The sequence below is a fragment of the Sorghum bicolor genome, chromosome 6 (assembly GCF_000003195.3).
Source record: "Sorghum bicolor cultivar BTx623 chromosome 6, Sorghum_bicolor_NCBIv3, whole genome shotgun sequence".
Taxonomy (NCBI): Eukaryota; Viridiplantae; Streptophyta; class Magnoliopsida; order Poales; family Poaceae; genus Sorghum; species Sorghum bicolor.
This window is the reverse complement of record NC_012875.2, coordinates 45702770-45728194: the sequence shown is the minus strand read 5'-3', so window position 1 is coordinate 45728194 and position 25425 is coordinate 45702770. Positions and strand designations below refer to the sequence as shown.

The window sequence follows — 25425 nt, the reverse complement described above, 5'->3', positions numbered from 1 at the left end:
CTGGCTCATCGGACGCACTATCCTTCGCAGCAGAGCAGACGAAGGCTTGTTTAGTTTCAAATTTTTTTGCAAAATATATATTGTAGCACTTTCTTTTGTATTTGATAACTATTATTTAATAATAGACTAATTAGGTTTAAAAGATTCGTCTTACAAATTACAGATAAGTTATACAATTAGTTATTATTTTTATGTATATTTAATATTCTATACATCTGCCGCAAGATTCAATGTGACGGAGAATCTGGAAGTTTTTGTAAAATTTTTTAAACTAAGGCCTTGTTTAGTTCCAAATAATTTTGCAAAATGAGCACGATAACATTTTCGTTTGTATTTGACAAATATTGTCTAACTAGGCTTAAAAGATTTATCTCGTAAATTATAGGTAAACTGTGTAATTAATTATTTCTTTTATTTATATTTAATGTTTTATATATGTGCCATGTTCGATGTGGTGGAAAATCTAAAAAATTTTGCAAAAATTTTTGGAACTGCATTGTTTAGTTCACCCAAAAAACAAAAGCTTTTCAAAATTCACTGTCACTTCGAATCTTATGTCATATGCATAAAGTATTAAATATAATAAAAAATAAAAATTAATTACACAGTTTGTCTATAAATTGCAAAATGAAATTTTGAGTATAGTTAGTTTATATTTGAACAATATTTAATACAAATAAATGAAAGTGCTACACTGATTGAAAACTTTCATTTCGGGAACTAAACAAGGCCTGACAGCCCGCCCCCGAGCCCCGACGCCGCCACCGGCTGCTCACGACCTCCAGCGCCCGCCCCCGAGCCCCGACGTCTCCCGCGGACTCTCGTGGTCGTGGCTGCAGAGAGCGCGATTTTGGGGCGGAGCTGCGAGGAGCGGAGACCTCCGACCCCCGTTTGGTAGGCGGAGACGCGCGAAGCTGCGCGTGAAGCGGGTTCCAGAATCGCTACCAAACGGGGCCTAACCCGCCCCGGTTTGGCTAGGGTTTGTCCCGTCTCGGAACCGATCAGGTCGGCAGGTCGCCGCCGCCGCGATGCAGAGGTACGGGCTGCAGATCCGCACGAAGCCGCCATCGTCCTCGTCGTCACGCAAGCCGCCGCCTCCGGCGCGGCCCCTGGCGGCCTTCGCCGACGATGACGACGACGACGTGGAGAAAGAAATCCTCCGCCAGGCGGCCAAGAAGCGCGCCCTCCAGAAGGTATAACCTGCTCCACCCACCGGCTCGCGCGTACGCCTCTCCACCGATTTCATGCCAATACATTAGATAATTTTTTCCCCCCTGTCTTCCCCCCTTTGTCCGGATGGTGTTGCGGGTGTTGCGCGCGCACAGGTAGAGGAGCAGCAGAAGAAGGCCTTGGAGGAGGATCCCTCGGTGTACGCCTACGACGAGCTGTACGATGAAATGAAAGAGAAGGAAGCCCGCCCTAAGATGCAGGATAAGGTCGTCCGTGAGGTAATTCCTCCATCCTGCCTTTGAGAGTTGTTTATTTGCTTGGTTTATGCTCACAGTGATATGTGACAGAGTATAGTTATTAGTTACGAGTGCTTTTTAATGAAGAAGACTAGTTGCTAGCTTAGTCTTGCATCCTGATTCTTACAGTCTGTTTGGTTCGGTGAGTCACATCGTCCAGAATGAGTGCATCCGTCATGGGTTCACTCTAGTAGGATCGGTTGATGACAGTTGTGTTGTTTGGTTTGGTCATGGATCATGTCGTCCGATGGTTTCGGGAGGGATAGGGTAGCGACACATTTATACAGGGAGATGAATAGGTTGATGACGGACGGATCCATTCTGTGACTTGAACCAAATGCCAGCGGCAGGCTCGGATGTAGCTTCAGATCATTCTGCAGCAGGTCGTCCGGCAAACCAAGCACATCGTTAGTGTTTGGGAAGGAAAAGGAGCATAGACGTTGCTGTTATGTGGAGGAGGTTTGCCTTGGTGCTTAGCTTGAGAGTTTCCTTGTTTGTGAGATGAATTTTTGATTGAGGGCTAAATAGGGATTGTAGAGCTAGCTGAAAATCTCTTATTTGTGAATTGTGATGATCTAATTCCAATTTTTTTTGGCAAAAGGCTGTTTGCTTTAGTTGAATGTTTATTGATACGGGTTTTTGAAAGTTAGCATGTCCTGTAGATACCTGATTTTTGAATTTTGCACAAGCTTTAGTATTGAGAAAGACATTACCTCATATAGCTACTCAATTGTGCATGCTATCAAGGTTATAAACAGCGGCGCTAAGCAAGCGGTGACCCACCCCTAGAGCTTATGTGTGCTTAAGCGTACCTTAGCGTCGCTTGAGCATTTTTGTTCTGTAGCAAATCAGATTCATGTAATAGGCTGTCAACTTTAGAAGTATAAATGAAACATACCTCATTGATCTTATTCCTAGACTTGTACAGCTGAGCAATTGTTGGACTTGTACAGATACAGGTGAGCAATTGTTGGTTTCATGTGGTAATGTTGTTCCTAACAGATATGGGAAACATCAAACATTGATTAGGATCATAAAACATACCTCATGATTAATAAACAGATAAGGTGAATAGCAGTGGCAAGAACAAATGAACAATGGAGTAACAGTACTACACTACTACTTAGTTCATAAGAACATAACATTGATATGAAGTTCATCAACCATAGTTTAAGGTCCTACTTAGTTCCGAATTAAAAGATAATCATTACAGCCCATTCATCAGCTCATGACAGTACAACACAAATGATAAATTGATAAAACATCAATGATGGCAATGCAGATTTCCTGTTGCATAGATAAACATAACAAAAGATGCCATCATTCCAGCTGACTCATTCATCTTCATCCATGTCATCCTCATTATCAAATTCCTCTTCTTCAGAATCAAATTCCTCTTCTGCATAGAGCTCTCTTATTCTTGAACTTTGAGTAGCTCAAGTTCTTCACTTGCTCCCATTGCTTCTCCAATAACAGTCCAGGGTATCCTATTACCAGGCATTTCTTCTTCTTCATCATCCTGATAGACAACTGCTGCACACTCATCTCCACCATCAAACATGAAACATTGAGCTTGCATGACATCGTTGGATAAGAGAACATCACTAATCTTCTTTGACTTGATCTGTTGTCTCTTGCTCATGAGTTTGGAATTGAATTGTATGAAGACAAGAGAGTTTAGATGGGCTGTAGTTATCCTATTTCTTCTCAAAGATTGAGCTCACGAATAGCCTTTTCTTTCCTCTTATTTGATGCTGCATCTAGTGTTTTCTTACACTTTGCTTTATCTTCTTCTGCATGCTATATTGGTTGCAACTGATTACTGACCTGTATTTGAGTGGAAGCTTTTCGAAAGTGGTGCTTGGTTCAACATTGCATATGCTAACATGATATTTTCCTTGTTCTTTCTGACTTGTGCCACTAGTTCTGAGTTTTATTCTTGTTTGATATTTCATTTTTTTTAATACAATGCATCTCCTTTGAACAGTCAAAGTATATTGCACAACTTAAGGAAAAAGCAGAGCTACGCAAACGAGAACAGGATATAATATACGAGAGGAAGCTTCAGAAAGAGAGAAGCAAGGAGGACCACCTCTTTGGGGACAAGGATAAATTTGTAACATCTGCCTACAGGAAGAAACTTGAGGAGCAGCAAAAGTGGCTTGAAGAAGAGAGAATGAGGCAGCTTCGAGAAGAAAAGGAAGATGTAAGTTCTATTCATTTGTTTGCTGATATTCTCTGTACCTGCATTTTTGTATTCATGAGTTTCTATTTGAATTACTTATTTCTGTTTCTTTCAAGCTGCATGGTTACCTCTGTACTTTATTCAATATGATATGCTATGGATATAATCTACTTATTTCCGATGGAACCCTGTCCATGAGTCTGTCTAGTTCACCTTGCTGAATTACATGTAAATTGGATGGTTACTGCATCTTGTTGAGATTGGTGTTTTATGATATATCATCAAGTGTCTCGTTTGAATTAGGTTGTTTTTACATGTGGCTACGTGCCACCTTTGTGGCAACAGACTATGAATGAAGGGATTTTGGTGCCTTTGAATTCTGATGCATACATACATGAAACTGGCCTTTTAGCTTATCCCTTACTTCAGGACTATATTTATTTCAGAAAATTATTTAATTTGTTTCTGCAAAATATGATCTGCTAACTGTAAATGCCTCTTGAGCAATTTGTCATTTGTCTGTCATGCCTTCTCTGTTCACAATATTAGTGACAGAAATGTTGGTTTTCCTCACGTTCATCTGCAAATCAGATTGCCTACCAAAAGGAACTGCATAACCGTTTTGCAGCCATAGTCTGTTGGCTAATGTTTTTCTCCGTCTGTCTTTTCTAGGTAACTAAAAAGAAAGACTTGAGTGATTTTTACTTCGGACTTGAGAGAAATGTTGCTTTTGGTGCACGGACACATGGTAACACAAAATGTGCTGACCCTCAAAAGTCGGACAATCAACCGGAGGATACAAATCCTAGTAGTCTTGATGCTGAAGCTTCTGAACCTTCTCCAAAGCGTAGAAGAGAATCCAGTGTAGGATCGGAGGGGACTAAGAGTATGGAAGAACCCTCGGCAAGTCGAACGAGGGATTCAACAGCTGTTGCATCTACTGAGAAAAATGCTGCCGATGTTCCATCAAATGCTAAAGAGACCCCACAAAACACTCAGCCAGTAAAGGTTACTGATGATCACTACAAGAGAGGTGATGATGCACTTGCAGCTGCTAGAGCGCGAGCACTGGCCCGAAAGAAAGCAAAGGAGCAGCAATTGTGAAGTACAAGGCAGAAAAGTTTACCGATCCTTGAGGCATAATTTCATATTTTATTTAATAGGATTGTGTAAAGATGTTACCTGGTAGCTTCCTTGCACCTTGAAAAGCATTTTATTTGTGGATGATGCATATGTGGATATTTCTGTTGTAAAATGACACCTTCACGTGCTATCTTCTGCGAGTAAAATTGGTGTTTTGACACGTCAACTAGTTTGATTTGAAAAATCATGAGACGGGCTGGTAGAGTTTATGATCTGTTATTTAATCAAGCTAATCTTAACAGATAGTTTCATTGTTTCCAAATATGTCATATCAATAAATAGTATTTGATGCATGGGTGAAACTGAAAACACCTTGTACAGTTAATATTCTGTTTTTTTTTTGTGTTTCACGTGTACTTCCTCTGTTCTTTTTACACGTTACATTAGGTTTGTCCTAAGTCAAATATTACTGTTTTTAACATCTATTTAAAATAAAAACTTATATTTTACTACATAAGAATTATGTATTATGAAATTATTTTTCATATTGGATCTTAAAACATGAGTCTTATGTCATGAAACTATATTTTTTTTAAAAAAAAATTGATGGTCAAAGATATAAATGTTTGAGAGTACTATTCACTGTATTTAATTTTGACACATAAATATGAAAATAGTACTCATTGCATGTAATTCTAAAACAAACTTGGAAATAACGTTATAGAAACTCATTTCATCTTTCTTGTCATCAGATTTGATAATTCTATGTGGCCCAACCCATTGAGAGCGGCCCTTATTCAATTATACCATCCCATGCTTAGCAAAACACGGGTCATAGAGTGATTGCTAATTGTTTCCCTTTAGGATTTGTTTAGATACACACGACACACCGATCCACATGGGCTGAGAGGTATTGGAGTAGATTGATGGGTAGCCAAACAAGCCTTTTGTGGATTTTGAAGTTGTCAAGCTAAATCTCTCATCCTATCTTCGGCTCGGCACATCAACTGCTTAAGACCATGATGCAACTATGTGTGCCTCAACAATGCGTCTTGTTGCTCATGAAACATGCTCTTGTTTTTGTAGTTCAAATTCTCGCTTGGAGCTACTGATACTAGAAAGTGTTTATCATATCGATAACTTTACGAAATTTCCCTAGAAACAACTTTGTAGATTGAACCCAAACACCATGATTAAGAGAAGCGATACTTCTTGTTCTTGTTAAGATAAATTGTCACAGAAAAAACATGGATATCTTTTTTTCCTTTCCTTTAGGTTACGTGCCGCAAGGATGACAACCTTAGTAGGAATAGGATGCAATTTGAGGATCCTACGTTAAAAGCCATTAGGTAACTAATCCTTGTGGTCATAGAGGACTCTTGTTTTAGAGGTAAACATGTTTTGACTTTTATCGACTTCTACATTATGATTTAATATTATGACAATGCTAAGGTAAAAAAATGTCGTCTCAAATTATAAATAGTTCTTTTAGATACATAATTTTGCTATACCTTAAATATAATCAATGTCTAGATATAATGACATATAATAAAACCAAAACCAACTAAGAACAAATGGAGTGTTACTCATTTGCCACGGCCACAAAAGGGGTAGTACTTTATCTACCCAAAAATAAATCAATTCCTACTTCCTCAGAACCATTGAGTTATTTTAATTATAATATCTATAGCACTAAGTATGTACATTATAAATATATCTCATATCTCGTGATGTGCGTATATGGTAATATTAAGTTTGTGTCATTAATAAAACTTAAAACAATTTGATTTACAGTAACTATATAAGTTACTTTAATTTGGGATGAAGGGAGCAGTGGTTAGCCTGGCACCCTGGTTGTCACTAAACGCGGGACAAATGAATTTACTTGTCATCGTAAGTTGAGTTTGTCGAAGGATAGCGATGTTATTCTAAATGTTAAACGGTAACCAGCCATTAACTTATCTTTTAGATATTATTTTGAGCAAATAGGTGTTTAAACAGACAAAATGACCATTTAAATAGAATATAAAGAGTTGATTAAATGAAAACGGTGTCTCACTATATAGCAGTTAAATAATGTGTAAACGGGCTAAACGATTTTAGTGGAGGTGTGATAGGTTTTTTCTTTTTTAGAATCTGGAGGTGTGATAGTTGCTACTGAGCTCAGCACCACACTAACATCAGGTGGGCCCCACCTCAACAGTCCACTGACCACTGCGAGAGCCGAGAGCCCGAGATGGCTTTGGTTCCGTCGTCAATCGTCATCCCATCCCAAAAAAAACACTCTCCTCTTCCCTCCCGACCCGGAGTCGATATCTCACCGCGCGAAGAAGAAACCTCGCCGCCACGGCGCCACGCGAGCAAAAACCCTAGCGCGAGCAAGCAAGCGATAGGGAGACAGAGACCTCAGTTCCTCGCGCAGCGCGGACCCGGCCCGGCCCGACGGCATGGAGAGCCTCGTCCTCGCCTCCTCCTGCTCCGCGTCCCCACGGCTCCCGCTAATCTCCTCCGCCGCCCGCTTCCGGAGGCTGCCCGGCTCCGTGCCGCCGCCGACGGTGGCGGCGGCGTCCACCGGCGGTGCCGCGCGGAAAGGGCCCAGGAGGCCCAGGCTCTTCGTCGTCGCCGCCGCGGCTCCTCGCGGATCCGGGAACGGTGAGGGGACCGGCCTCCCTCTTCTGATGCTTTTTTCCCTTCCTGATTGCCCGCTGCTCAGTTTCCTGCGAGCGAGGTGCGCTATTGACTAGGCGTTGAGCTGGCCAAGCTTGCCTCTGAATTGCTATGATTGTTTCGTTTTGTTCATTTAATCTATCTCGGCCCAATCCTTGCCGCCTCTGTCTGTGGAACTGAGTGTGTAGCTCGAGGTTGCTCTCGGCATCCCCTGTCTGATTTTTTCATAATTCACATCTGAATTTGTAGCTGACAAATCACAAAGTTGTAGTTGAGAACCGAGCAGGGATGGTCAGATTATCCGTTCGCTTTTTAGTATTATAATAATAAAGCAGCTGATGAGTAGAGTTGAGAATGTTTTGCCACTTGTCAGCGTGGGTTGTTCCCATTTCTGTTCGTGTGTAGTAGTACCTATTTGCTTCTGATATAATTAAATAAAAACGTTCATTACATCAGTTTTCGAGGGATTGAGAGCAAAAGGCTTTGCAAGCGTGTCATCTTCGACTGGCAATGAGAATATGTCTACTGGAACCGGTACCCTGCCTCCCGTGCCTCCCCCATCATCATACTTGTGAGTCCCCCCATCGTTTCTCTGTGTATGCTGTTATCAGCTTTACCTTTGCATGATAGCTTAGTTACTTCACTTAGCATATAATCTCTGCAGTGGTTCACCTGTTTTCTGGATTGGAGTTGGTGTAGCATTGTCTGTGGCGTTTACCACGGTGCGAATCCCATTGTCTTTAATGCTATACCATGCTTTTATGTATATCGTTCACTTGTAACTTAAATACTTGGTGGTTTGATGTATCAGGTCTCTTCCATGGTAAAGGTAAGCTCACAGCTATTCTCTGCTTTTTATGTTGCCAAACGGTATGTATCCCTGTCAAGCACATGGTTACTCCTAATAATTACCCTACGGCTGTCTGTTGATGGTTGGACATGAATCAGCAGGAGGTCTTTGTGTTAGCCTCTCTGTGCTATGCTTGCTTACTCTTCCATTATATCTGTACTTTATCAGTCCATTTCTGAGGTTTTTGCCTCTGATCTATTTGAATTTTGACCAGCGTTTGTTCATAATAGACTATAGTTATGATATCTAATAAGTATGATACGAAAGTATGTTTCAAGACAAATTTACACATACATGACTTCTATGTTTCTCAATTAAACATTTTGAAAACTGTTGACGGTCATTAGAATATAGTTATAATATCTGTTAAGTATGATATTATGAAAGTACATTTCAAGACATATTTACACATGATTTTTATTTTTCTTAACTAAATATTTTAAAAACTATTGAACGTCAAAATTTTAAAAATTTGACTGGATTTTGGGCTGATGACACTTTTGCCCTGCTTTATTGAAAGCAACAGAATTGTGGTGGGTTACCACCTTACAGACAGGTTCAGAGAGGGAAAAGGCATTTGTCTACACTCTTGAAAGAGATATAGGACAGTCACATTTTCATGCAGCTCTACCACTAAACTCTACCTTAGTTACACTCAATTTTGCTCAAAGTGTTACTTATGACCAGAGGGACTATTGTTTTAGTAGTTTGAAACATAGCATGTAGTCCTATGAAGGTGGTGGTGGTGGTGGCGGTGTGTGTGTGTTTTGGGTGGGTGGGTGTTGTAGTTTGATCAGAAGCTTAGTTTCTGCATCCTGTATGTCTTTAACTTCCATACTATTACTATTGCCGCAATTCCTTTCAAAATTGTATGCTGTACGCCCCACTTCATATCTCACTAGGTTTGGCCCTTGTACCCATTTGTTGTTGCCTTTTCAGTTTGTATTGCATATTTGAATTTGGTTGTGTGTGATCTATTTGCTTACCCCCCCTTTTTTTTGCTTGTTGCTAAATCTGTTTTAGAGATATGCCATGGAACAAGCATTTAAGTCAATGATGACCCAGGCACCACCAAACTCATTTGGCTCCAACTCGCCTTTCCCATTTGGCATGCCACCACAGGCATCTCCTACTGCACCAAGCAGTTTTCCGTACTTGGAACCAAAGAAAGATACCTCCCCACAGGTGTCAACTGTTGATGTCTCAGCTACCGAAGTGGAAGCTGCTGGAACATCGAAAGAGGTGGATGTGACTGAAACTCCAGAGCCTTCAAAGAAATTTGGTATGGCATTTAGGCCTGTAGATTTTCTTTCTTTAACTATCCTTGAATGGAAGGTTGGGACTTTCAGTGTGCAGTGGCATGCTCAATTTGTAAGTTGCCATTGTTGCATTTATACTCATTGGTGATGTGGCTTCTTAATGTTGATCTTCATTTGCTTCATATATCTGCTGCTCATTCTGATGATCATAATTAAATGTATGCAGCATTTGTTGATGTTTCTCCCGAAGAGTTGCAGCAAAAGAACCTCCAATCTTCACTGGAGACAGTAGATGTAAAACATGATAGTACAGACAGTGAAAGTAAGGAGGATATTGAGGAAAAAGTAAGTTATGTTACAAAGCTGGGTAATAAGCTTCCTGCAAAATCCCCTGTATCTATTTAATACTTTAATTTCTGTAATTCTCAAAGGTTCTTCCCACAAATGGAGCGACTTTTAAGCCGAATGAAGATGCTGCTCGTGGGCCAACTGAACCTAGTAAGTGATTGAACATACATATTGTGGATCTCTATTTGTATCTCATCATCTTTCTTATAAAATGATTTAGTTTTCCTGGTTGATCTGAATAGATTCCCTAACTGATTCTGTTATAGGTAACTCGGGACCTATGCTATCAGTTGAGACAATTGAGAAAATGATGGAAGATCCAACTGTGCAGAAGATGGTGTATCCGTAAGTGCCACCTAACTTCGCTGTCTTTGCAGTTATTTCATTGAAAACAGAAGTGCCTCTGCTTCCCAAGAATTAGGTTTATTTTATTGTTAATTGTAATAGCTTGGTGAATATTGTTGATAGTGCTCTGAATGCCAAATATCCATGCCCTGCCACTTTTGATATACGCACAAAATGTTCTTTCCACAGTATGCTTATTGTTTGTGCAATAAGAGAAATGCTGTCTCACAAAGCACCTAAGACGCCAGCTTGGCTCAACCATACTCCCTCTGCCCCTTTTTAACTATTGCTCTCACTTCCCGAGAAGTCAAACATACTCAACTTTGAACTTTGATGAAATATATATACAAGAAAATATTAATGATTATGGTACATAATTAGTATCATTAGATAGATCGTTCAATCCATTTTCATAATAAACTTATTTGTTGATACAAATGTTGCTAATATTTTCTACAAACCTAGTCAAACTTAGAAATCTTAACCAACATGGACACCATAGCAACACTAAAAAGGGACAGAGGGAGTATTCCTATTCCTGTGTTTTTTAGTGTCAGGATGTCAGCACTTTTGCACGTTGGTGATACTCATTTGTGCTGTGTGTAGGTTATGTTCCTGTATTCTTTTGCTGAATGATGAGGATAATTAAGTGATCAATAGTAGAAAAATAATACCTTTGGTTTACTAGACCAATAACTTAATCCTGAATTTTGCTAGTTTGAGAAACATGATGTCTGCAGACTAACAGTTAGTTTCTTGCTATATTTTGTGTGAAGTTAGTCCTGCTTTGGATGAACTCCATGGTTTAACATAAATATGGAATGGCCTAGAAATTTTTCAGTGTACCTATTCTTTGCCTGTCAGGTGTTAGGGATGGAAGAACCATAGAGCAAGGTCTCCCAAGTAATGAATAGTAAAATGGGGTTATGTAATATTCCCTCAAGTCACAACTAAATAGTGGGACTGTTGAAGTCAACTTTTTTTTTACTGTTTACCTAAACAGCCGTTTAGCCTGTTTATGCACCGTTTAAACTTTAAACGCTGTTTCCATTTAATCGGTTGTTTAGCCCATTTAAACAGCCATTTTGCCCGTTTAAGTGGCAGTTTAGCCTGACTGTTTACCGTTTACCATTTAGGATAACACTAACTATTTTCCACTTCGGTAATAAATTCTTTATGTGTTGAATTAGTATTTGAAAGTGATATAGTAGATTTGTCTCAAAATCTAGTTTCAATACATTACAAATATCCTGTAATAAAAAAGTACTAGTTAAAGTTGTGTTTTGGAGACCATCTCGATTTCCAAAATGTCACTTTTAATTGAGGGATTTGTATCTTATAAGTTCTCTAATTTTCGCCTGTTATGTGTTTTGGATGTTGCCTCTTGAACTAAGGCCTCCCATGTAATGGACGGCCTGCAAAGTCAATTTTAGTAATTCTGAAGTTCCTAATTCTTGTGAAGGAATATTAAGAAACAGGAAATCTCCTTTTGTTCCAAGTAAACTGAAAAAGTGTTGCTGATTTCTTCACATGTTGCAGCTACTTGCCTGAAGAGATGAGGAACCCAGATTCGTTCAAGTGTATGGCCGTGAATCCTGATCACTTAGATAATTAATACCGCATATCCAGAGTTTATTTTTGATTTTAAATAGCGATTTATGTAATATTATTTTCCAGGGATGCTGCAGAATCCAATGTACCGTCAACAACTACAGGATATGCTGTAAGTAATACATCTATTTGCACCCTGCTTTCGTAGATCAGCTTTCTGTTTCGATTTCTCACCATTTTTATTTTAACTTTACGATTTAACTTGGATATTTGAATGTTTTATTTAACTTATCATTTTAGAATTAAGATGAACCATGGCATTAGTAGTTTGATTATTGACCAACCCTATCATTAATACATACCATATAAATCTTGAATAATAATGCCATGGACGGTAGAACCATTTAGGATGATGCCAGGTATGCTCTGGGCAATGCCAACTGATGTGGTCTTAGCACAGAACTTACACCCAGACTCATGGTCTTATGGACCAATTGATTATCAACTTATCATGGCAACTGGACACTGTATGCAGTTGAGCTAACAAGTATCGATACCTGAATGTTTAACACTAGCTTCTTACCAGAAATCTTTGTCTTCATTATAGGGCAAAAATGTTCCCTGTTTTTTGTTTTTTTTTTGTTTTTTTGTTTTTTTAACTGATGCTGCTACCTATTGACAGAAATAACATGGGTGCATCTCCTGATCAATGGGATAACCGCATGGTTGATCACCTGAAGAACTTTGACCTCAGCAGTCCAGAAGTGCGGCAGCAGTTTGGTGAGTGAATTAAATGCTTCTACATAACTTGGGTTTTGTTTGGAACACATGAATTCCGCAAAATTCCCCGTACTATGTTCCTGCCTGCGATTCATTGGTACAGTAATTGTTGTCATTCTTTGCTTCGAACATGTTCCTCTGATGTGAGGCTGCCAGCCTGCCACAAGCTGACATATTGAGATTTGAGAATCTGGTGTTCTTAGAGTAGTCGGCGGCTCGGCCTCATGCTTATGTTAAAACCTAGCATAGTCGGCACATGCTTCTAGTGTTTGCAAGGCAAGGGTAACAGTTAATTCATTTAGTTAATAATCTGTGCTTCTGTGGTATCATTTTTTTTATTGTTTATCAAAGAACTCTTTAGTGCAAATTTGTTCCATTGGTTATCTGAGATATGAACTCCAAAATTATTTGATTGCTTGTACAGCGCAAGTTGGCATGACTCCCGAGGAAGTGGTATCGAAAATAATGGCAAACCCAGATGTAGCTGTTGCATTCCAGAATCCAAAAATACAGACAGCCATCATGGACGTAAGACCCTGTAGAAACTCATCTATTATACTGCTTTAGTCATTCGAGTCTTCTGACATGGTGCCGTCTTGTTGCAGTGTTCGCAGAACCCTCTAAACATTGTAAAATACCAAAACGACAAGGAGGTATTTCTAGACCCTCTCGCTGCCGCAGTCAGTTTATGAGCATAGACAGGAGTGCCACCCTGTTTAGCTTTCTAATACGATTCTCTCTGCTTTTAGGTCATGGACGTTTTCATGAAGATATCACAAATCTTCCCACAAATTAACGGCTAGCCGAACTTCATCGCGGGATTGCAGTTCTGATTTTTTGTCGGCCCATCATCCATCTCCTGTCTGGAGGACTGCTGCGGTTTCCACGTGTCAAGAAAGGGAACACCTGTTGGGTCATGACGCTCCAGATAGATCCCTCACTGTGTCAAGGTCCTTTGAGTTGCCTATGTACGTCGTATGATGTAGCGGCCTTGGTTTAGCTATGAGTATGACCCTACTTTCATAAAGTCAGTCTAGCGAGCATAGCAGGGTCAAAGGCTTTTATTTACATTTGTATCGGCAGGCAGTCAGTGCGCTGCTTTGACGTTGCATGGTTTTATCTCGTAGGATGTGGAAGCCGCAGCAGAGGTGGTTCGTATCAGATCAATTTTGCTATATATAATTGCTATCAATGTGTAACATATTAGAGACACAATGGCGATTCAAGTAATCTGTTTCGACATTTTCGGCTTTGTTTGTTTGCTTGGATAAGGGCTAGGGATAGGGCCGGATGGTGCAGGTGGATCGTGTTTGTTTGCCTGAACCGTCTAGGAGCCTGTGCTGCATGAATGAACAGTGAAGCAGCCTGAAGCCAGGCCATGTTTTTTTCTCCTGGGCGTGGCTCGCTCCAGGCCCTAGTCATCCGTTCAGTTCAGGCCAGGGGCCAGCTCGCCCTTCCTGACCATATTTGACCCGGTTGCAATGCAATGTGATTCGTCAACATGAGCGCTGCGCTGGGTTGACCTGGCCGCCCGCGGTTTTTTGACCTGGCCTAGCCCAGAGGTTGGAATCTCGCGTCGTCTTTGGCAGTTGGCACGCACACGCAGCACCACCACCGGCTGCTGGCGCGCGAGCAACAACGACCCCCAGCAGTTCCATGGGATCGGAGGAGGTCAAGTCTTAACACGCGCACCACCAGTCGCGCGGAGCCTGTAATGGCGGATCGAGGCGGTTCAAGGATGGCTACGCGCAGAGCGACGGACGGCGGGACGGGCGGATGAGGACGACCGGCGTGTTCGTTTGGTTGAGAAGTCATGACTAAAGTAATATTAGCTGGTTTGTGAGATAAAAATAATGTTAAATAATTGATAGATTTGACAGATAAATTCAAACGAACAGGATTCGCGGGGTTAACCTTAAAGCGAGGCTGTCCATCATCAAGATAGATAGATATATAGGCCTGTCCGATTTCTGGCTTTGTCCGGTCTAGTGTTGGTGCCCTCCGAGTCATCAGGCATCAACGTTCAACAATACGTACGACAGGCATTGCTGATCGATCGGTTCTGCTGCCACTGATCCGTCCAGTCTTTAGTACGTAAGTAACCGTGTTTGCTCTCAGGAAAAACAGATGCGGTTACGCTTGGATTGGTGGTACGAAAAAAAGTTTCTACTGCAAGAACGACGACCCATCTGGAAAAACTGCAAATACAGCTGTAATACAGTTCTGACGACAGTGGTCAAAAGGTAGAATCGTTGGCAACGCTAGCTGCTGTCTTCTTCTTGCAACTACTCCTACCATCCATCCTGTTCAACAGTGCGGCAGGTGATGGAAGACTTGGTGTAATTAATTCGGCCATTCAAGGTTTTACAGGCTAGGGAGGAAACACACGGAGACGACTGGGCAGTGGTAATTAACCTGTAAAAAGGCCATCCATTTTAACACGGGATCATACTCTTGTTTTGAAAAAAAAAAACAGATGTAGTAATAGAAGCCAACGCAAAATCCAAAGGAATCGTATAAGAGCATCTCTAAGAGCTCTAAGAAACATGAAAATAACAAAAACTTACTTGTTTTGTGTTTTGTCACAAGCATCGGTTTTTCTCACACGGATACACGTGCCATTTAAGAACAGCTAAATATAGAAGATGTCAAATCAAGGTCTTCTCTCGCTGAGTCATTTCTCCAAGAACCTTTTACTTTTAGCTTCAAACTATTTTTTTTCCACAAAATTAGATTGTATACAGAAACACAATGCATACACGTTTGCTTTTGTTACCCGTACGTCAAGAACTACCACCTCTTCCTTAAAAAAAAGAACTACCAACTCTTGCCGCCGTACTATGATAGTACTATACTACTAGTAGCAATTTCTTAGTTACTTTGAGACGGGATTCTAGTAATGATTATCAGCAAGACGTATAAATAAAAGGTGCACTGGAAGATTGATTGCTGACTGCTTTGTCGTATTGACAAGTCGCTACCAAAGACTTACCAATCGGACGCATTTTGTCTTTGTGACCTCTCCAAAACCTGTAAATAAATAAAGTAAATTTGAACACGAAGGCGTATAAAATTTGGGTGTGGCTAGTGCTGCATATCAACTTCAACGTTATTGTGTAAGCTTTTGTACGAAAACTTCCAAATTCAATAGCGGCTACTTGTGGTGAACCCTGTCGGCCAATTTTATTTGACAAATGTGCGTTAGCTTAAGCCACACAAGGTCCGTAGTCCAGCAGTGAGATGGATGCTTTAACAGTAATCCAACTTCCAGTTGAAGATTCATTCTAAACTTTGAGACCCTGATGGAGGGCGAAAAATGTAAAAATCAGAGAAAGAATCTGGAACTTTGTAAAGTTCGATCATTAAGGTGAATAAAGGGCATAGACTTTCTGTAAATATTCGAACAGTGCAAATGTGACTCAGACCTGTCAAGTTTGAACATGATCCACATCAACACATTTTTAGCCGGAGAAACTTTCCTATTTTTTTTGAAAGACCCGGCAATGCCAGCATTGATTAATAAAGAGAAGGGAACAACAAAGTTTTACACGCGCGAGCTGCGCTACCCCACATTACCTAGGCTTTGCAGGGCTTTTTTACATAACTTACTACTCGCTAAGGATTGCCTCGACCATAGGAGGCCTCAAGGCCTTACAGCCTGCTAGAGACCACTGCAGCGTTGTTTCCTTTATCTCAGACACAATCATCTGGGGTGTCTTCGTGCCTCCTCTGAAAATTTTGTCATTTCTCCAGTTCCAGATACTCCAGAGGGTCAAGATTACCAAGGTTTGGTATTTTTTTTCATTGCTTCTGAAGGCTTGACTGTACCAGTCCTCAAGTTCTAGTTCCTGGCCTCCTACCCAGCTGTTTGGGTTGAGTGTGCTGCAAGCACTCCATGTGGCTACTGATTGCCAGATCATCTGCGAGCACGGGCATTCGAAGAACAGGTGCAGCGCTGTCTCCAAACTGCGTTGACAAAGTGCACAAAAATAATTATTCTCCCACCCGCGCAACTGTAGCCGCGCCGCCGTCCAAAGTCTGTTTTGGAGAAGCAACCAGATAAAAAATTTGCACTTCGGCGGAGCCCAGACCTTCCAGATCAGTGATGGATAGTTTGAGGAAATTTGACCTACAAACTGTGCTACATAAGCTGACTTTGCAGAGTATACTCCCGAGCTGTCAAGTGTCCAAAGTCATCCCCGGTCTCATCGTGATCAAAACCAACCTCATCAATAGCTGTCCATAGCTTAAAATACTCACTTAGGAGATCATGATTTAGATTGTAGGCTACATCTCGGACCCAATTTTGCCTTGTGAGTGCATCTCTGACCGAACGGTTCTTCCTCCTGCTATGTCTGTACAGCAACGGGTAGAGTTTTGCAGGTGGCCGACCATCCAGCCAACTAGAGTGCCAGAAGGAAGCTCTAAGCCCATTCCAGACCGTAACCGTAGTGGCAGCTGCAAAGAGGGCCATATCCACTGAATCGACCGACAATGTTGATGTTGAGCCACTCCAAGGTCGTTCTGGGTTAGCCCATTGAAACCACAATCATCTGAGCCGCAAAGCTCTGCTAAACTTTTCTAGTTCAATTAGACCCAGCCCCCCAAACTCAATTGGTTTGGCTACTAACGTCCATGCCACCTTGCACTTCCCCCCGTGAGTTCCATGTCGCCAGCCCACAGAAACCTCCTTCTGAACAGGTGAAAGCAGGATGTAGATAACTGAACGGCAAATGAGGGTGAGAAAAGAAAAAAGAAGGTTGTTGTAAACTAGTACAAGTGGGAAGACGAAGATGGAATACGATTGATAATTTGACATGCTAACCCCTGTGTCATGACAATTAGCGATTTGCAGGTTAGGTCAAGCAGCTTCTTGGATATATCGATGCCACGCACCACATCCACATGAAAGCGTACGTCTCCGGTGGTGAGTGTGGGTGACGACCAGCGTCCAGTAAAACCAAGAACGCTTGGATCGATCTGACCAGCAGCATGTTGTATATACTTCCACCACCCACCCGGTCACCGACAACTCAGAATTTTCGACGGATTTTGATCTGATCAGAGGTCTTGTTTAGTTCACCCTGAAAACCAAAAAGTTTTCAAGATTCCCCGTCACATCGAATTTTGTGGCACATGCATGAAACATTAAATATAGACGAAAACAAAAAGTAATTACACAGTTTAGCTGTAAATCACGAGACGAATCTTTTGATGCTAGTTAGTCTATAATTAGATAATATTTGTCACAAACAAACGAAAGTACTACAGTACCGAAAACTTTTCATTTTTCGGAACTAAACAAGGCCAAGGCCAGAATCAGAATGAGTGGCTGCATTCTCCGTTCTGCGCGTCTGCGGCGGCGTGTGGAAGCTAGAGGACACAGGCACAACGTTTTCAATCTCAGATCTTCCCCATTTGGACGGACCTCATGGAAGCTGAAAACAGCCCCGGACTGACCAGTGATCATGTCCCGGTTCTTTGGTCAGGGTCAGTCAGGGACTCTCAGCAGCAGGGTCTTGGAAACGCGTGTGGCTTCTCCGGTCTCCGGCTGGAGTAGTGAACACAGACAACACACCAAAATTGTCCCCTGTCATTCTTTGTTTGGAACGGCGAATGATGTGTGTTCTTGGGCCTTGTTTAGTTCAAAAAAATTTGTAAAATTTTTCAGATTCCCCGTCACATCGAATCTTTAAACACATGTATGGAGTATTAAATACAGATGAAAATAAAAACTAATTGCACAGTTTGGTCGAAATTGACGAGACAAATCTTTTGAGCCTAGTTAGTCCATGATTGGACAATTTTTGTCAAATACAAACGAAAACGCTACAGTATCGATTTTGCAAAAAAATTTGGAACTAAACAAGGCCTTCGACGAGAATGGCACATATGAAAGTCCATTGGGGGACACTCCGCTAGCAGTGAGATAATGGATGTTTTAACAGTAATTCAACTTCCAGTGGAAGATTCATTCTGAATTTTGAGACCCTGATGGAGGGCGAAAAATGTAAAAATCAGAGAAAGAATCTGGAACTTTGTAAAGTTCGATCATTAAGGTGATAAAGGGCATAGACTTTCTGTAAATATTCGAACAATATAGTGCAAATGTGACTCAGACCTGTCAAGTTTGAACATGATCCACATCAACACATTTTTAGCCGGAGAAACTTTCCTGAAAGTGCCACTTTCGCTACCGTTCTTTAGGAATCTTCTCGTAAAAACAATGACCAGGTAAAACTGCCGCGTTTGCGCGCGGGCGAAAAGTGCAGCTCCATTTGCGACTCCCGTTCACATATATAGATTGAAAAATATAAACAAACAGCCATGGCGTAAACTGGAAATTAAACACCATGGAAAAGTTGGCCATGAATGCAGTACCTGGTCCTGGTGTTCGGATTATTACACACCGGTGACTGTGCATGCGTACTCACACCAGCAAATAACTGAAATGCTGAACAAACAAGTGGCAGTACAATGTCTGAATCTCATCAGTCGGTATGGCCGTAAGTCTGGACCATCCAAGTTGAACTCCTCTCATCGTCGAAGTTAATTTGGGTATCCATTTATTCTTAATACGGATGTAAAAGCAGTCTAGCTAGTTCCTCCTAGATTGGTTTAGTTTTTTCTTCTTAATTATTATGTATGTTTGAGTCTCTCTCTCCCTACCTTCACTGACTCTTCTTCATGTCAACATTAACGACACTATACGGTTAGGCGGAACAGGTGAAAGAAGGATGTAGATAACTCAACGGCAAATGAGGGTGAGAAAGAAAGAAGAAGAAGGTTGTTGTAAACTAGTACAAGTGGGAAGACGAAGATGGCATACGATTGACAATTTGACATGCTAACCCCTCTGTCATGACAATTGGCGATTTGCAGGTTAGGTTCGACATGAAAGCGTACGTCTCCGGTGGTGAGTGTGAGTGACCACCAGCGACCAGTAAAACCAAGAACGACGCTTGGATCGATCTGACCAGCAGCATGTAGTATATACTTGCACCACCCACCCGCCCGGTCACCAACCTTTAAACCTCGTTGCTTCCCTCCTTCCTCCGTTCTCCATTCCATTCTCCTTCCTGGTGCCACCATGGTCTACACAACCCCCTCTCCCTCTTCTCCTCGCCTAGCCTCTCTCCCAACCCAATGTCTCCACCTCCACCCTGCGGCCACCTCCTGAGCCTCCTCGCTCTCGTCGCCTTCTTCCCACCCTTCCTCCTAGCCTCCTCCTCCTTCCCGCTCCCCACCATCGCCATCGCCGCCGTTAACGCCAACGCCACTGCCTCCCCGCACAACCTCGCATGCGCGCTTGTTCCAGGCAGGAACGAGACAGACTACCATATCTCCTGCGCCAGCGTCTCCAACCGCTCTGCCGAGCCCCACAACTACTCTTATGGCGGCGCCGGCGGTGGCAGCACGTCGTTCTCCGCCGTCGTCGCTGGAGATGGATACCTCTGCTCTGCCGGACCGACCATTTCCCCGCCGATGGCCTTGCGGTGGTGGGACTTGAAAGACAGCGAGGAGCCGTCCAAGCGGGTGTACTGGGGCAAGGCGCTGTCCGCGGTGTCCGGCGGCGGGGAGTACGTGTGCGGGCTCATGGACGAGAGGATACAGTGCTGGAGGTGGTCGTCCGGTACGTTCCCGAAGAGCTTGCGGTTCTCAGCCGTGGCGGTGGGCGGCGGGTTCGTGTGCGGGCTGGCGAAGGGCTCCGGCGTGGTGAAGTGTCTCGGTGGCCTGGAAGGCGTGCGGCAAGTGCCGAAGGGGAGCCACGCCATGCTCGCCGCGGGAGAGCGGCACGCGTGCGCGGTGAAGGCGGATAGCGGCGAGGTGGTGTGCTGGGGTGAGGCCGCGGCCGTGGCGGCCGCGTCGCCGTCGCCGACGGTAGTTGGGCGCTCGGTGTCGTCGCTGGCGGTGGGCGACGCGATCACCTGCGTGCTGTGGGGGAACTGGACCGTCGCCTGCTGGCCACCGGAGGAGGCGGCGCCGCCGCGGGCTGTGGCGCAGCAGCAGTTCGTCGCACTGGAGGCCAGGGGGAAGGTCGTCTGCGGGGTGCTCATGTCCGACTACTCGCTCGTGTGCTGGGGACCCGGCGTGTCGGCCGAAGCCTCGGGCGGGGTGAGCAGGGTGTTCGACCGCGTGCTGCCGGGGCCCTGCGCGCCGTGGACGTCGTGCACGTGCGGCGTCTGGTCAGGCTCCGCGCCTCTCTGTGGCGGTGGCGCAGGATACGCCGCCGTCTGCTACCCCTGCGGCTACAGTCCGCAGCTGATGTTGACGACGCCTCCTACTTCGAACTCGTCGGCGAGCTCTCACACAAGGTTGAAGCGGCGGCCGAGCGACCTCGCGATCGCGTTAATCAGCGCCGGAATCGGCTCGGGAGTGCTTGCCGCCATCGCCGCGGTGGTGGCGGTCTACTGCCTTCGCCGGCGACGGAGCGGCGTCTCTCACGACCCCGGACGCATCCACGCTGAGCCAACCGGGCCGGTGCAGCGTGTGGAGCGGCGGCTCAGCGCGCTGCTCTCCAAGGGCCCGAACACGACGGTGGAGCAGTTCCCGCTGGCGGCGCTCCGGGCCGTCACGGACGGCTTCTCTCCGTCCCAGCGCATCGGCTCCGGAAGCTTCGGCGTCGTGTACCGTGCGTCCCTCCCCGACGGGCGCGAGGTTGCCATCAAGCGCGCGGAGCGACGCGACCCCGGCGCGGCGTCCTCCTCCGTGGCGGCGCGCCGCGCCAACAACCACGAGGTGGCATTCGTCTCGGAGCTGTCGCTCCTCTCCCGCGTCAACCACAAGAACCTCGTCCGCCTCCTCGGCTTCTGCGCCGACGGCGGCGAGCGCATCCTGGTGTACGAGTACATGCCCAACGGCACCCTCCACGACCACCTCCACAAGCGGCCTGCGCCGCTGTCCCCGCCGCTCGCGTCGTGGCCGGCGCGCCTCCGCCTCGCGCTGGGCGCCGCGCGCGGCATCGAGTACATGCACACCTACGCCGTGCCGCCCATCATCCACCGCGACATCAAGTCACCCAACATCCTCCTCGACGACGCCTGGACCGCCAAGGTCTCTGACTTCGGCCTCTCGCTGCTCATTGACGACCTGAGCAGCGGCAGCGACGGCGACGGATGCAATGTCGCCGGCGACAATGAGGACGACGAGCTGTGCATGACGGCCGGCACGGTGGGGTACATGGACCCGGAGTACTACCGGCTGCAGCACCTGACGCACAAGAGCGACGTGTACAGCTTCGGGGTGGTGCTGCTGGAGCTGCTCTCCGGGTGCAAGGTGATACAGCGGTTCGAGGGGAGCGGCACGCCCAAGAACGTCGTCGACGTCACGGTGCCGCACATTGAGGCAGACCGTGTGCATCGGGTGCTCGACGTGCGGCTCCCGCTGCCGACGCCGGGGGAGATGGAGGCCGTCGCCTACGTCGGGTACCTGGCCTCGGACTGCGTGCGGCCATCCGGGCGCGACCGGCCCACCATGAGCGAGGTGGTTGGGGTGCTTGAGCGCGCTGTGGCGGCGTGCGAGGAGCAGGACGATGCCGGCGAGGCAGTGCTGTCGCGGTCGTGCACCGATGGGTCCACCATGTGACGTGGCATGTGTGCAAGGCATTGCTCTGCTCGGCAGGAGTCTCTAGTGGCAAGGACAAGACGGGGGAGTTTCCTTAAGAGAGAACTTTTTTTTCCTTATTTTTCCCCACTAATTTTGTAGTTATTTTCTTTTGCAATTGCTAGCTAGTATAGGCACATTCATTAACATTTTATTTTAAATTAAAAGAATTGAATATAGTGAAAATGGATTTTTCTTCTTCTTCTTCTTATTATTCTTTGTTTAACCGGAAATCTTTTAGCGTTGGATTCCTTTGAGACACAGTCCCTCACTTTTAGCATGGACCTCTTTGGTGGTTTGGAAACTATGCCATTTCCATGTGTGTTTACTTTAAGTAATGTACTAATAATCCCTTTTACAATTGTAGTGGCATAGCAGTTAATTACATGTAACTTGCACGTATCATGAAGAAACATAATAAGATGACAAAAATGTACTACACCACTCATACATGAAACCTTATGAAGCGTACTCCATATACAACATGACTGTTTTGTTGCTAGCCAAGTTTTGCCATACTTCACCTTAGCCAAGTTTCACCAATTTAGCAGGTCTTTATTTGGCAACTAAACTTAGGTAAGATTATTTTTGAACTCCACATGTCATAGAATAGAGAAGTCTTGCAAGATTATTTCCTACTTGGGCACCGCAAAGTGTGGTTTCAAATTTTCTTGGCACACTTTTTATGTTTGTTGTCACACCTGGCTATGGTTAGTTGTGGCAAATTATGGCCGAGAACCAAACATCCCTTAATCTCTATTGTCTACTAAGCCATTTGATCACACTTATAATAAACAATCCGAGTCTGAGAAAAGGATAAAACATTGTAATAGCACAACCAGCAAAGGCAATTTCAATGAAAAATGTACCAACATTTTGACACATCAAAGGGCTTTGTATCTTTTTGCATTACAGGGCATTGTATATTATGCACTACAAGCAGCACTCAATTCTTTGTGGAAGAAGACATTCATCCAGCCTAGCATTTTTATACCGATTGTAGGAAATATTTTATCCGAACCACCACCAACTAAGCTCGCAGATAACAACCAGTTCCGGCCGCCATGCCTGTCGCATATCATGCATGGTACATCTGACGACTATAATTAAGCTAGCAGATGGAGCATAACCTAACCAGCAGCAAACAGTCGCTCATAATTACTAGTTAGTTTATTCATAGCGCGCGGCATTCCTGGCGCACCTCCGTGCCATTACGTACTACGCCTATCGATCGTTGCTCCATCCCAATCTGCTGCTGCTGCTGCTGCTGCTGCTGCGATTTCTAGCTAGCATGTAGTAATGTAGTACCAGTTGGTGCGAAGTGGTTGCCGCGCGCCTCTCGGACCTTCATCTTCCACGCAATTCATTCCCTGGACAAGAGGCAAAAGCAAGGCAAGCGCGGAGAGTGGAGTTGTACCAACCGGCCATCAAATTCCAATCGTTTTAGGCCGCGAAGCAGCATGCCAACCAGCGCGGATCGATCGACGATCTCACTCGCCTCGTCGCGTACGCGCGTGGTGCCGTCACGCACATGAGCAATGCAATATAGTAGTTAGTTCTTGCCAATTTGCATTGCTATTTGCTTAGTACTATAATGCAGATGACTAGCTGATAAAGATTTCTTTGAAATGGAAGGGTTTGGACGGGTAGTTTGCGTGTTGGACGCGAACATCTCAATTCTCAAGTGGATGACTGCCTTAAATTTTTGGACTTAGCCAGAGGCTAAGCCTTGTTTAGTTCCTGAAGGAAAAAATTTCGCGACACTGTAGTACTTTCGTTTGTTTGTGATAATTATTGTCCAACCATAGACTCATTAGGCTCAAAAGATTCGTCTCGTCAATTCCGACCAAACTGTGCAATTAGTTTTTATTTTCGTCTATATTTAATACTTCATGCATGCGTCTAAAGATTCGATATGATAGGGAATCTTGAAAAGTTTTGGGTTTTTGAGTGAAAGTAAACACGGCCATATTATGAAAGTATTATAGTGTCGCAAAATTTATTGCTTCAGAAACTAAACATGGCCATAGGCTCGTTGGTTGGTTACACACTCGAGTCAGCAGCTACTAGTGAGCGATTTTCCTACTTTTCCATTCAAAATGGGGAAATGAAATGACCGATGAATATTTGTTGTTGTTCCACAAGACATGTCATCATGTGAATATTTTAAATTAGACAAACATTGGTATTTGCTACTTATAATGTTATAAGATCCGATATGCTCTAATGCGACCACAATATGTTGTGATGTGTCTTAAAATTGCTGTATGGACAATTATATTAATATACTGTTGCTACTGTTTGAAAACTAATTATTTTTTATGCATTTATTTCTTTTTTTTCTGTGAGTTTAGCTAAACCGACAGAAAAAATACATATTTTTTTGTGTTTATTTCTTTATTTCGGTGTGGATATCCACACAGAAAAATTGTTTATAATCTGCGTAAACATATTTTTTTTGTGCGTGTAACACCGATAGAAAAATTATTTCTGACGGTGAACCCACAGAAAAATTCGATTTTTTGTCATTTTATTTCTATGTATATTTTTCTAACGGTACAATGTCAGAAAAATATTTTTCTAACGGTATTCACATTTTTCTGTGGGTTTTGCACACACAGAAGTATTCTGGTTTGGTTTCTAGTAGTTGAGCGGATTCGACTTGCCTACGTGCTCCCCCTTTCGTTTATTATTATATTAATAATCTGTTTTTAATTCAAATATATTTCTGTTCATGTTTCTTTGCTGTTTAGTTTGGACCTTTAAACATTGCACGTAAGTTACACTAGGAGCAGATGCATGAACAGAGGCTACATGAACTCACTCTCTAACATTATCTTCTTCTTTCTTTATTCATGGTCACCTTTGGTTTTGTTTGTTGAGCAGTGATGATGCTTGCTGCTTGCTTGCTTCACCTGAACAAATGGGATGTTTGCGACGAGCAGATTCATGCATTGATCTCTGACATCAACAGGAATTCCAAACTCTAATCGTCCGCTTTGTTTACTACTAAGCATCAGGTCAAAGCAAGAGAGCAGAGCTAGCCCTATTTCCTTCCCCACTGGCGGAGCCACCGCCCGGCCACCCTGGGCGGCCGGCCGGGCTCCTCGTCAAAATGCAAAAGAAATCTTCTTTACATTTATATAGAATTCTATAATTTTATAGTTAAATATTTTTGTTTAATAAAAATTGCCCAGGCTCGTAAAATCTTCTGGCTTCGCCACTGCCCTTCCCTCATGCTCATGCCATCTCATCTGCGCCAGCGGCTCATCATCGATGTTGTTTATT

The 25425-nt window shown here is 43.7% G+C and overlaps 3 protein-coding genes across 4 annotated transcripts; all 3 read left to right on the top strand.

Moving 5' to 3' along the window:
- On the top strand, positions 747-4978 carry LOC8080327 (nuclear speckle splicing regulatory protein 1). The gene is made up of 4 exons (XM_002447834.2): positions 747-1193; positions 1326-1448; positions 3454-3672; positions 4324-4978. Exons 1-4 carry the CDS (start codon positions 1029-1031, stop codon positions 4753-4755), a joined length of 939 nt encoding a protein of 312 aa, XP_002447879.1. The 5' UTR covers positions 747-1028; the 3' UTR covers positions 4756-4978.
- LOC8080326 (protein TIC 40, chloroplastic) lies at positions 6984-13776 on the top strand. 2 transcript variants are annotated; one of them, XM_021463376.1, is made up of 14 exons: positions 6984-7386; positions 7858-7972; positions 8066-8123; positions 8213-8230; positions 9275-9533; positions 9737-9856; positions 9946-10008; positions 10125-10203; positions 11743-11783; positions 11881-11926; positions 12437-12534; positions 12959-13062; positions 13140-13187; positions 13284-13776. In XM_021463376.1, the coding sequence occupies exons 1-14, from the start codon at positions 7182-7184 to the stop codon at positions 13335-13337; spliced, it is 1308 nt and encodes a 435-aa protein (XP_021319051.1). In that variant the 5' UTR covers positions 6984-7181; the 3' UTR covers positions 13338-13776. The 2 variants fall into 2 exon arrangements, with proteins under 2 accessions (XP_021319051.1, XP_002447878.1); XM_002447833.2 differs by having other exon boundaries at positions 6985-7386; positions 9737-9855; positions 9942-10008.
- LOC8080325 (serine/threonine-protein kinase-like protein CCR4) lies at positions 19262-22338 on the top strand. Its single transcript, XM_002447832.2, has one exon. The coding sequence runs from the start codon at positions 19681-19683 to the stop codon at positions 22117-22119; it is 2439 nt and encodes an 812-aa protein (XP_002447877.1). The 5' UTR covers positions 19262-19680; the 3' UTR covers positions 22120-22338.

What these genes read in the sequence shown, in the direction of transcription:
- LOC8080327 (XM_002447834.2), top strand. Translation starts at nt 1,029, where the DNA reads ATGCAGAGGTACGGGCTGCAGATCCGCACGAAGCCGCCATCGTCCTCG. An exon ending in AGGATAAGGTCGTCCGTGAG is followed by an intron (nt 1,449 to 3,453) that starts GTAATTCCTCCA and finishes TCCTTTGAACAG; the next exon opens with TCAAAGTATATTGCACAACT. An exon ending in TTCGAGAAGAAAAGGAAGAT is followed by an intron (nt 3,673 to 4,323) that starts GTAAGTTCTATT and finishes TGTCTTTTCTAG; the next exon opens with GTAACTAAAAAGAAAGACTT.
- LOC8080325 (XM_002447832.2), top strand. Translation starts at nt 19,681, where the DNA reads ATGTCTCCACCTCCACCCTGCGGCCACCTCCTGAGCCTCCTCGCTCTC.
- LOC8080326 (XM_002447833.2), top strand. Translation starts at nt 7,182, where the DNA reads ATGGAGAGCCTCGTCCTCGCCTCCTCCTGCTCCGCGTCCCCACGGCTC. An exon ending in CAACAACTACAGGATATGCT is followed by an intron (nt 11,927 to 12,436) that starts GTAAGTAATACA and finishes ACCTATTGACAG; the next exon opens with AAATAACATGGGTGCATCTC. An exon ending in TACAGACAGCCATCATGGAC is followed by an intron (nt 13,063 to 13,139) that starts GTAAGACCCTGT and finishes GTCTTGTTGCAG; the next exon opens with TGTTCGCAGAACCCTCTAAA.